A 13,301-nucleotide genomic window follows, 5' to 3' on the forward strand; every position below is an offset into this window, starting at 1 on the left:
TGTTAGTGATATCTCTTTAGTTGATTTAATTAATGTTCATACCATCTTTATCTTTCATGAAGTAGGTTTTTTTGTCTGACCTAAAAAAAAGATGATCATTAAGGTAGGTAGGGCAGGTGTGTTGGATGTTTAAGTGGTCAAGCTGGTTAGTTGAATTTACACTTTCTATTAATTTTACCTCAAACCGAATTTGTATTTTTTAACAAAACCCTGCCAAAATTACTAGCTTTACAGTGTTTTGTAAGTACTGTTTATTTGTCAGTTAATAATTGTATTATTTCTCCTTATTTTTTATTTACATATTTTTTTTTTTTTTATGTATGCACTTTTTCTTACTCATTTTTGATATGTTCTTTTTCTACAGTGTATTATTTAAATAATAATTTCATTTTATTATTCAATATTGAAATTTGATATTTACTATTATGATTGTTTTTTATGTACATTTTTTAATGTGTTCTTGATAATGGTTGGTTAAAGTTAGTAGATTATTATTTTAAATTGTATATACTGTTAAAATTTTATCAGAAAATTGCCAGTATTCACCTTACTAACTTGTTGTATACGGATGACTGTTTTTGATATATTGTTTCAAACTTCATTTGAATATTCTTAGTAGAAGGATTTATTCACAATCTACTACCATCTTTGAATTTTTGGTGAATTTAAACTGAGGTGTCGAAACCATTTAAAAATGTCGGCATTGAATATTATCCTTATTTTAATACATCTTTTTTTCTAACTTTCTAGAATTCTATCATGGCTGGAGCTTCCAGTCTTGCCAGAAGTCAAGAAGCTGTATCTAAATTGCCTGAACCATGCTTCAAGGTATTGGATGAGTATAATATCCCTGATGCTCCACCACGACCTAATGCTTATATAAGGTAATATAAATTTATCAAGTCCCTCTAATCTGAAAATAGTGATGTGTATAATCTTAATGCCAGTTAAATAATTTTAGGTTGTCAATTTCCTGTGTTGCATTTATATTGTGTTAATTGTAGACTGGATAAACAAACTTAACAAAATAATAATTTATTTCATTGTTTTGCCCTTACAAATCAAACTTGAAATGCTTCTTTTCTTTAGTTATTAGTAATATATTTATATAATTAGCTGATTTTGCCTTTAAGGAAGTAGGTAATTGATTGTATGTGTTGTACAGCAAAAATTTCAACTTCCACATGAAGTTTGTGCTATCTTACTTCATAGATTGGTGTAATGTAGTAATTATTCACGTTGTTAAGATCACTCAAATTAATATTTGAGTATTAGTTCATATTGTTCAGATTAAAAGAATAACTTTTTTATGTTGTAGATTGTACATCTATAATTTTGGGTTGATCACTCACTAAAAAAAGCATGTATCATTTCAATTACCTATTCATATAATTATGGTACTAAACTTAATTTTAAATGATTTTTTTTTGGTGAAAATGAACATTTTTTTAAAATAGATAAATACATGATATTTAAAGTATTGTCCATGGTTACTTACAACCTTTTCCCATCTTCTAGTAAAAGACTGGTTCCTCATTGGAAAAACTACTCATCTTTTGAGGCTATCCATGAATCGAGCCATTTTTTATATCTTCAAAAGAATTGAAGTGCTTGACAGACACGTGGTTTTGCATGGATCAAAACAAGTGGAAATTAGAAGGAGTGAAATCATGTTTGATGAATGTGGCGGATGAGGTAGAACATCCCATCCAAGCAATTCTAACAGTTCTTTTACCAGAGCATCTGACAGAGTGTTGTTTTTAATCTCCTCTAGATGATTTACCATTTTTTAATCTTGTCATCATCTTCTATATTTCCTATTTTGTGGGAGTGGCTAATAAATTTCCTGTTTACTTCTGTTCATCATTTTCCTCAATTTCTTCTGATTTTTTAACATTTCTTCAAAATGTTTGCCCATCTTTGCATTAGCTCAACATCATCACTCACCTCTTTTCCATCTAACTTTTTCTTGCTTCAATTTGGTGATCATTTCTTTCCCTCTTTATTGTCCTATAATGTTTATCCTCTTTTAAATTTCTTTATATAATTAACTTATTTCTCTAATTCTCTCTTTCCAATTCTCACTATTTCTTTCTATAAATTTTTACCTCTCCTTTTTCAGCGGAGATTTAGAAAAGTCTATTATTATTTTTTTTTTAGCATGTGAATCTTTAGTTTCTTCTAAACCATTTATTTCTTAGCTTCATATTCTACCATTCCTGTTGCTCTAAATATCCTTTTCCTAAAACTGCTTTCAAAATGTAATATTTTTATCTACAGATGGTCTTTGTAACTCTTGAAACATCAGTTATTGACTTTTCAATATATGTAGTGCAGTTTAAAAAATGCAGTTGTAAAAAAGTTACTAATTTCTATATTTCTGTTACTAAAAGTTCTGAAGAACATAACGACTTATTAGGTAAATTTCATAAGAAACCTACCTATTGTAATGGGTACCATGATTTGATTTCCAGAAAATTTTGACATATATTCGTGTTTCACATCTCCCAGACCCCAAAACTACAATCATCTCAAAAGTTTATATATACATTTAAATATATATATATATATATATATATATATATACTAGTATACCCCGTTGCGACTTCACCTACAATATAGATGTAGATTCACTCATAGTGCCTCTTTAATAGTAAACTTATTTTTTTATAAATAAAAAATATTTAATCAACAATATTATATTTAGATTTTCATTAAATCCAACACTTTTAATCTCAACCAATTTTTTTGCATCTGACATCTTCAATTATTTGCTTTACATATTCTAATTTTATAATTCCATTTTAATTTATTTATTTATTTTAATATTAATTTTAATTAAATTTATTTAATCCCCTTTCTCGTCCCCTATTCCCCTTCCTCTTTTCTTTTTTCTCTTTTCCATTTCCTTTTCCTGTTCTTCCTTTTCCCTGTTTTCCCCTTTTTCTTTTTTCCATTTTCCCTCTCTTTTTACCTTCTTCCCTTTTAACTTTTTCGATTTTCCCCTATTTTCGTTTCTGATTTTTCCCTTGCTCCCTTCTTTCCATGCGTAAATCGGTCCAGTAGTTTTTTAGTTTATAGCGGACACACATACTAGAAACATTGCAATGGATTGTAAAATATTTAGTATAGTATATGTTGCTTTTACATCCAACAGATAGCGCTGTTAACATGGAATTTAGTTTTTTATCAATTTGAACCCCTTAAAATGAAAATTTCGCAAAATCCTTTCTTAGTGCACGCCTACTTAAAGATATGAAGGTATCCTGAAAATTTCAAGTCTTTACTTATAATAGTTTTGGTTATGATTATGAGTCTGTGAATCAGTCAGGACATTCTCTTTTATATAAGTCAATACTTTTAAGTTCCATATCCTCTGTACCAATATATTGTATTTTTTATAATCAAAAACCAACTTGAAACAACCCAAATACAGAATTACAAAGTAAATTAAATGACACCTTATTTTTATTTTCTTTATTCCAATATGATGTAAATTAAGAATTAAAATTTAAAATTAACTTTAAAAATAAAATAATTATAACCTGGTCAGCTAATGTTGGCTGGCCAGGTTACACGGTATAAATCTTATATAATTATTTTATTTTTGAAGTTAATGTTAAATTTTAATTCTTAATTGATGTCATATTTAAATATATGTAATTATTTTATTTACTTGACTTCATGTTTTCTGTATATGATAGTAATTTTAATTTTAATTTTTTCTAAAAAAATTGTTGTTTTGATATGTAATTTTATATAATTTATGTATAACTGATGATGCGGGATCCCGCGAAAGTGCTATTGGAATAAATAAAAGTAATAAGTAAAAGTAAATAAAAGTAAGTATCATTTCATTTACTTTGTATTTCTGTATTTTGATTGTTAAAGTTGGATTTTGATTATAAAAAATACAACATATATATTTCACATTCTTGTGGATACGATAATTGGGTTAATTGAGTTCATTAACAGCTAAAATTGGACCATGGGGGTGGAAATAGGGGGCTTTTTTGAAAAAACAAAATAATGCTATTACTTTCTTATTAAGTAAAATATTGAACTCATTTAAAGTTCCTACTAATCTTTGATATGGGCCTAAAACTTATGTAGGTAAATTTTTTTGATATCACCAACCATTAGCTCAGGGGGTAAAAAATGGGGTTTCGAAGACAAAAAACATCATACCTCCCTTAATATACACAGTATCAAATCAGTTTAAAGTGGTTGATAGTCCTCTAAACATTGCCTAAAATTTTTGTCTGAAACAATTTTTGATATGACAAACTCTTAGGCAAGGGATGACCAAAATGTTGCTGGAATTCTAAGAAGATGGGTGTTGTTGTATGCTAAACATGTGAAATTTTTTTCACGTGCAACCATTGTTGTATTGAGTAAATTTGAAGTTTTTCTTAATTTTAAGGTGGAAATCTTTTTTATCCCCTACTTAGCACCGGTGAAATCTACCTCCGTCTTCAGGCACTCCACAAGGGATTTTTTTTTTTTGTTACTCAGTCTTGATTGAACAATATTATTAATATGCAGTTGATTATTTCTCAGTTATGTGAAATAAGATTATTTCTGTGTAGATACACAGACTGATTTCAGAATAGAAAGGTTAATTGATTATGATTAAGTAATGTTTTCAGTCCAGAAAGTTTATTAAGTGTACATTTAAAGAAAAAGTGTAAATTTAAATAGAAGTGTACATTAAAAATATTTTTACCTAAAATTTGACCTTTTTTTGAATTTTTGTTTCTTTCTGCCTTCTGTTTATATCTTGCCATTGTCTAGTTAACATTAATTTAACACAGGCAGTAATTATATATAATTATTATTCAATGTAGAAATGAAAACCTGGAATGAGAATGAGTATTGATAACAGAAATTTCAATGCATAATATTGTTAATGTAAGACTAAGGTGTTAAATATGTTTTAGAATTCAATACAGATTTCTTACCTTTAAAGCACTGAATGCCCCTCTCCTATCGTGCCACTGTCTGAAACTTATTCAACCTTATTGACTTCAACTTATGAACCTTATTCAACAATGAGTGGAAGTTTGCATTATGAGTGCAAACTTCCACTTATAATGTTTGTAATACTACATCCACTACTACTTGATCAGTGAACACCTTGAACACCTGTTCTTCATTGTAAAAAAATAACTGTTCCTGTACTTCTTAATCCTTTGTTTTGTGACATCCAGAAATTTCCTTAGCTATTGGTTTCTTCTAAATCAGTGACATATACCGTCCATATTGTATCAATAAAATTGTTCCCTGAAATTTTTAGAGTTGTAATTGTTATTTTTACCCAAGATTGAATAAAACAGTAAATAATTGTTTTCATTCATATCAGTTTCAAAATACTGGAACACTTTTTCTTATGATGTTCATATAAACTGAAGGACAGTAATGAACTCATGATGATGTATTTTAAAACAGTAAAAAATATATTGGTTCATTATGCTGCCCATATTGAACAGGAAGAAAAACTATCACTGCCAAATTTTCTGGAATTGTTGATGTATTATAAATAAATAGAATCAGTTTTCCTAAACAATCAAATTTTTATTAAGCTTTTCATTAATTAAATGTCTTTCCTGGAACCCAGTTAAGTTAGATAATATCCACACCCATGCTTCATTAATATAATGTTTCTGTTTATAGTTGTAATGCATTCTTAACAATATTATTTTAATGCTTAAAAATTTTTGGATTTACTGATAAAAATTAATGGAAAACAAAATTATTCTGAACTTTGTTACATGTTAACATTGTTCATTCTAATTTTGCCTATTTTACGATGGGGAATAGATTTTTTCACTTTTCAGTTGAAGATATTTCAGTCCATGAGACTGAATTTCATTGGGTTTTGTTTCATTTGCATTTAAAATTTGCTCTAAAAATTTACAAGGCACTAAAATCCACAGCAGTATTGCACAAAATTTTAAATCATTAAACCTTTTTTTTACAACCTCAGTTTTTATCTCTTGTTAGAAACGTACATTTATGTTTGTACAATATACTATAAGTATCAGTCTGTTCATTCAGGTTCAGAGATTAAAAAGTTGTAAAACAAAGCGCAGACTAATTTAGAATAAACAGTGACACTAGGTGATTAAACCATCAAAAAATAATGTATTTATAGTTTTATAGGAGATATTGGGCATAAGTTTATTGTTTTTGATATTGGCATTGTAGGTGATACAATTGATTTTAATTCAGTGTGCTACAGTACATACTGTCTTTTCAGTTGAACTGTCACCATTTTAATAACTGGCACAGTAAGCTGTTAATGTATGTTATGGTATATTCAAGACCACTTTAATGACCAAAATAAGCCAATCAATAATAAAATAATTACAAATTGTTTTTTTACAATTCAATATAATAATCAAATAAAGTATGGTGTCTTAGATAATTTAAATTATAATATGGATACTTTTTTAGTGGTACTATATTTTCAAAACATATTAGGCTGGCCTTCATATAAAGTCATTTAAAATTATAATGTAAATGCTAGTAAAAACATACTTTATGATGGCTTTTGTGTTGTATTGTTAAATTTTGTATTATACCATAAAATGTATTCATATTGATGTTATAGATTTATTGAAAGGTCGGCAGAGGAGATGGATGGTGAAGTGGAATATGATATGGATGAAGAAGATGCTGCTTGGCTTGGAATAATGAATGAACGTCGTGTAGCAGCAGGACTAACAGAAGTCTCAATTGATACTTTTGAATTGCTTATGGATCGTTTGGAGAAAGAATCTTATTTTCAGGTTTTTGCACTTTTCATATTAGATTATGTTTTTCCTGTCATAATTGTTTTGAACTTTTTTTATTGTTATCCATCTTGTGTACTGTAATATCAAACAAATTTAATTTTACTTATTACTGGCAAAACACTCTCAGATGAACTGTAATCTTATTCTTGTGTGATATGGTAATGTAAAGTTTTACATGTAAACCTTAAACACAATAGCTTTCTTTTAGACTGTGGGCTATAGATCCATTATAATCAGATGATTTGATTTTATTTATATAGCCCACATTGATCGACATTATCAGTTAAGAGTTAAATTAATAATGATAATTACTTATGAATATTCCAGAAGTTATCCTTTGCAACTTTAAGTATTTGGGGCCTGTAAGCAGTCTCAGCCCTTGTTTGTGACATGAGTGAGGTGTAGTCTTGTACAGACAGAAACTGAGATGTCTCGACTGACTCTGACAGATGTTAGGTACAGTCTTGACTGTCCCTGAGATGTGTGGTTAATTGAAACCCAACTATCAAATAACACTGATGGCTACAACCTAGCATTCAGATTTAAATAAAAGTAACTATTAGGATCTGAACCCAAGAATTCCTGACTTTGAAATCAGCTGATTTATGATGATGAGTTTTACCATTAGACCAACCCAACTGGTTACAGTATCACATAATGAAAAGGAAGTGAGTTATTCATAAGAATATTTTCAGAATACAGTCATGGAGATTACAAAGTGTCTGCAAAAGGTTATCAGGAATACAGACAGAAAGATGAATGAATTGGTAAGATGGAACAATGTTATTAAAAAGAAAAACATTCTTGAAAATCTGGTGTAAGGATCAAAAGAGCAGAAATATGTTGAGTAAATTAGTAGGGGTGAAAGAATTGTGAGAAAGGAAACTAAGTTTGCTTAAAATTAGAAATATGTTTCGCTGAATTAGGAGAGATAATTTTAAGTACGAATGAAAGCCGAATGAATTTTAAGTATGATGAAGTGACTTGCGGACATCAAGAAGCTGCATATCAGATCCGTTTAAAATGTTAAATCATTCGTTTACTTTACTGTAATGTATTAACTGCTTCATTCTTCTGTCACCCTACAGACTTGAAAATGAAAAGAGGAAATTATACTAATCTGTATAGTGATAGAGGAGAAGTTAAACTTTATTTGAAATGACAATGGGAGAGATTGTCATAACCCTAATTAATCATGGTTGAAATGTTAAGAGCTATGTATTATTGAAGTATATATAGGAAGACAGGAGAATACCACATAATCAAAGAATAAGCCATTGATCCTTGTTTAAAAGAAAAATAAGCAGTAAAATAATTATTGATACAGTGCAAGAGAACAATTTTAAAGTATTTTTGAAAGAATTATTTTAATAGAAAAATAAGAAGAATGAAGAAACTGTTAATAGAACTGATTTTCACCATGGAGAATACTCCACTTTTAATTTAATAGTTGCTTCTGTCTGTATTTTCTGTGTTTAATACAGTGAATTAATCCATTTTAGTGTATTAATTTTGTGTTTAATCTAAAGTGGTTCTGCTTTGAGGATATTAGAGTATTGATGTGCACATATGAACCACTATTCATGTGCTTCCAAGAAATGCATCTCGTTCAGCAGGATGCAGTAACACTCAGAGACTATTTCTGAGAGAGGTATAACTGTCTAATAGATAGTAGAGAGAATGATGGAGTTGCTATTTTCATGCAGAATAAGGTGTCAGCTAGCCACCCTTATTCCTGCTGTTGCTGTGAAAGTCTCTAACCCATTCAAATTCATATCAGTAATTTGTATCTGTCACCGAACTCTGAGTTCAATGCTCTGGAAATGTCAAATTTCCTCATGCAAATCCCATCACCATCGTTATTAGTAGGAGACTTCAGTGCCCACTATATTTCCTGGTGATCAACTTTCTGCTCCTCTTGAGGAAATATGATAAATAGGGCGATAGAAGACTTGAAGATTTGTCTACTGAATGATAGTTCTCACATTCATGTTCTTATCATCTGGTACATTGTCCAACATTGATCTTTCCGTGTGCTCACAGAGTTTATTCCCTCGTTTTATTTGGTCTGTTTGACGCAGTTCAAACACGTTCAAGCCAAATCACTTGGCTTTTGACACAGTTCATGGAAATACTTCCGAAGGCATGACAACCATCCACGTTCTACTCCACTTGAAGGTATTTGTACCTGACGCTTACTGCACCTTATGGATGTTGCTGCACCTTCTATTTTTCCTATTTATCCATATTTATATCCTCTGTGGACAATCAACCTTATAAATTTTATGTTTGACCTCATGAAATACAATAAAGAATCACCACCTATTTTCTTTCAGTAACTATTTTGCCATATTCTCTCCAAGGCAGACTTAGATGCAGTGGTATACACAGATGGGTCGAAACAAAACAAAACCCCCATTGGCTGCACGTTGGCTGAATCTATATGTTTGGTCTACCTGGTATTGTGAGTGTCTTTACTGCTGAATTATACACTATAAATAAGACTTTGAATATCGTTAAACCTAAGTACCATTACCACAATAGCCACATGGTAATTCCGGGTAATTAATATGCAGATTCTGCTGCTAAAGACGCATGTAGTCAACCATCCTTCACTTTCTGTGTTACTGCATCTGACTTTATTAGCTGTGTGAAACTCCAAGTGTTTTTATTTCTCTGGGATGCTAATATTCTACATACCTTTTAATACTGTTTTTGATTTCTTTTGTAGTAGTTTGTTTTTGTGTTTTAACATTTAGTTCAAGTTTTATGTGTTTTTTTTTTTAATTTTTAATATTTTAGTTTGTTTTGATTTTGTTTTTAAATTTCTACAAGTTTTAATTTTGTTTTAATTTTTTTTTCTATTGCTTTTGTATTTATGTTTTATGATTTGTTTTCCAGGAGTCTTTGTTTAATTTGTAATTGTGAGTTTTTGAAATTAGTTTTTTAAAACAGATACATTGTGTTCAGGTGATGATAACGCCGAAGCATTTTTCACTAAAAAAAAAAAACCAAATAAAAAATAAAAAAGTGCATTTAATATTTAATGGGTCAAGAAGAATTGGGAGTACATAGATATGTGTTTACCAATATTGCCAAAGATTCTATGAAAAAAATTCTTTTCTGGAATATCAAGATTTATATTGACACTAATTGTATCAAAATAAAGTACAGGGTCCAGCAAGAGGTATGGTGGTTTTGAAAAGACTGTTACACACTTATTTTTGAATGAATTAAAAAATTTATTGTTATTATATATTAATATTACATTGCCATTTGAGATTATATATTGAAACGTAAGAAAAACATACTCAGCTGCAAAAGATTACATCAGTTAGGTGGCATCCATTTTGTCGATGCATTCTTTTAGGCGACTGGTGAAATTGTCCATAATTTTACCAAGCATGGCATACGGATCCTTTGAATTTCTTGCTATTTGGTATCAAAGGGCTTCAAAAGTACCTGGTTTGTCTATGTAAACTTGAGCTTTTAGGCAGCCCCATAAAAAATAGTCAGTCACAAGGTGACTGAAGAGGCCACTCGACATCTCCAAGCAATGAAATCAGGTGTCCAGGAAAGTGTCACATAAACCCATAGTTGCTCTTGATATGTGGCAAGTGCTCCGTCTTGCTGAAACCACACTTGTTGAGATTAATGTGTCTTCTAATTCTGGGAGGAAATAATCATGCAACATGGCAAGGTAGTGATCTGTGTTAAGACTTTTTTGTTTGTTTTCACAAAAAAAAATAAGGCCCAGTAATGCATGTTCAGATAAGCCACTAGATCTAGATCCATATTGAAATTAATCTGTGGTCTGTTTCTTATTTAAAATTTTTTATCTGATTACAGTATATAATCAGATTGTGTAATCAGTATATATCACTGTATATGCAATTTTTAGTAATGTGTATGAAAAAATTCATACCAAGAAAATCCTGGAGATTCTTGTGGTCTGTTTAACTTTGATGTGTACAGATTTTAAAATTAAAAAAAAAAAAATTGTAAATTAAAATTTGTTAATGCTTCACTAAAGAATTTGCAATTTTAGCACAAATTTAGAAAATTTTCCCCTCAATTTAAATTTGATGAAACACATTATTACTAAATTACCAACCACTATTTGTGAATAAAATAAAAAGATAATCTGTTATATATCTGTTGCATCTAGTGCACTGTGTCCAAGATCTTTTTTCCCCCTTCAGCAGTGCATACACAGCATCTTAATTCCTTTCTTTCAGGAAGTTTTCACGAACCTGGAGACTTGTGGTTGACGTGGAATATCTTTCAATTGGAACTATTCCTTCGATATTTCTTTCACAATGCCTATAGTGTAAGCAAACCTGGATTTAATTTATTTTCCCTTTGCAAATTTATTGTGTTCCTTATATAAAATATAAGAATTGAGGACCATTCTTCCCATGATGTTGAAAGAAATTTCTTCCAGTAGCATAGTATTCTACTTGCATCGAGGTAACTATTTCCACCCATCAATTGATTATATTCGTTGATAATTTCAGGTTTGCTTACTGTTTTTTCTTGTCTGCGTCGGGGAACCACTTCCACATCTCCAATCAGCAACTTACTTCAAAGAAGTAACACTGGAGCTTTTTGTGATTTCTTTTCCCAATATGTATACACAAGCACAGATTCAGACCAACAACACATTTTTTTCAGCTACAGCAAATTTCTTATTAAACTGTTATGGCAAGTAATTTCTGATCTTGCATATTGTGCCAGTAATGTATCAACACTACAAATATAGCAGAAACATAAAAAAATTGTCTACAAAAACATGGAAACCTTTGTTTATGTAATTACCAAAACTTAAAAGTTTTGTAATAACAAAGTATTATAGCCCATGCTCCTTTATCATTTCCTTATCCTTTGATTTTTTGCTCCCTTATCTATATAAAATCTCAAGCAATAACTGAACACTACATCACACAACATCCAAATTTTGATGCACCAGTGATGGTGCTGCTTATTTGGTAGATACTGGAGCAATGAAGTGTTACACTTTGTTCTTACCAAGATTTCATCTATACAGATTTGTTCATGGAGTGTATAATGGTATATGTAATTGGCATAAAAACATAATTGGCATGATCAATTAAGGGGTCATGTCTAAAACACAGATCATAATTTGGATGCCCAGATGGGGGACATATTTCACTATTCACCAGATGAAAAAATGTCATTATTAACTCAAATCGTATCAAGGGAAACTTTTTTCCGAACCAAGTCATGCTTTTTTCCATGCAAGTCGTGCTCCAGTATGCTCTAATAGTGTTTTTTTTATTCAAACCCATATTTATAATACAGGCTAAAAAAACCTTTTTTTTTATCAAGTACAGTTCCATTTTTACAATTTCTGTAATGTACAGCCAGGTTATTTGCATTTTTTTCAAGGAATTGTTGAGCAGATTTATTAATTTCTTTCTCAAGAACTTCCAGTAGCTCTACAGTGAAATGCAGATTAGAATAGGCTATTGGAGTAGAACCAACACTTTGTATGTGGTTAGGGCCAGGGAGCTCCGTGTACCAATGAGTGAGATGAGTTGGTTGTTCTGGTTCATTAATGTTAACATAATCATTTGCCGATTCCTCATCTCCATCATTCCAATCTAAAACTAAATTTTCCTCATTTTCAGGGATTACATCACTGTCCTGATGCCCTAGGGGAAGACACCTTCCAACCGCCCCCTCCATACCTATTCTTGATGGGCTTTACTGGAGGTCATCTTTTAACTTGGCATATGACATCTCTCAGTTGCCTTTGCCCAGGATGCCACCAATACGAATGCCACAAGCAACATTCCCATCGGTGTAATTATTAGTAAAAATAATAAAACACATCTCTAGTCTCAAGCAACACTGAAAACTATAGTTGTCAAAGGAACTAAATTACATACCTACCCAAAAGATAAAGTGAGTTCACTTCCGACACATGTGCGGAAAAACACTAAAACAAAAACACAGAAATAAAAACAAAACAACCAAAAAAGATGTAACGCTAACAAAAGGTGTAACAAACCAAAGTACACGGAACAAGACCAAGTAGCAACTTAGATTCCCTCCACAATCTGTTCCCTAGCCAAATAATGCAGAAATTCTACAACCACTGACCATTCAGCCCGGTCCTTCCAGTTTTGACTGATGTCAAGCATTGCTCTGATGGTATCCAGTCTACAAAATACTGTGGTGCGCTCCAAATCGTATTTGGCACACTTACAATACATGTAAGGCATCGTCCTGCTCCCTATACTTTGGACACAGACCTGAATCTACCAGGCAGAACCCAGCCAGTCTATCCCTGAAGGCCCTGTGACCGCCAAGAAACTGAGTTATGTACTTGTTAGGGGAAACCCATGAGGTGCCTCACAAGCTCCTGATGTCGGAAGAGATAGTGTGTGTATATCGCCCGTCTATAGTCTCATTCCATCTAGCCTGTCAATATATCATAACCATGTTCCTCAAGTGGTATGTTGCTTCCTAGCAAAATAC

General features: G+C 30.9%; 1 protein-coding gene across 3 annotated transcripts in view; it reads left to right on the plus strand.

Moving 5' to 3' along the window:
* The window catches only part of Br140 (bromodomain-containing protein 140), a 139,672-nt gene that overhangs the window by 17,330 nt on the left and 109,041 nt on the right, over positions 1-13,301 (plus strand). For all 3 annotated transcript variants that reach the window (XM_075376577.1, XM_075376594.1, XM_075376586.1), the window contains exons 4-5: positions 751-884; positions 6,614-6,791. In XM_075376577.1, coding sequence (XP_075232692.1) covers positions 751-884; positions 6,614-6,791 — 312 coding nt within the window. The remainder of the gene's footprint in view (positions 1-750; positions 885-6,613; positions 6,792-13,301) is intronic.

The sequence above is a fragment of the Lycorma delicatula genome, chromosome 1, assembly GCF_047948215.1.
Source record: "Lycorma delicatula isolate Av1 chromosome 1, ASM4794821v1, whole genome shotgun sequence".
NCBI classification, from domain to species: Eukaryota; Metazoa; Arthropoda; class Insecta; order Hemiptera; family Fulgoridae; genus Lycorma; species Lycorma delicatula.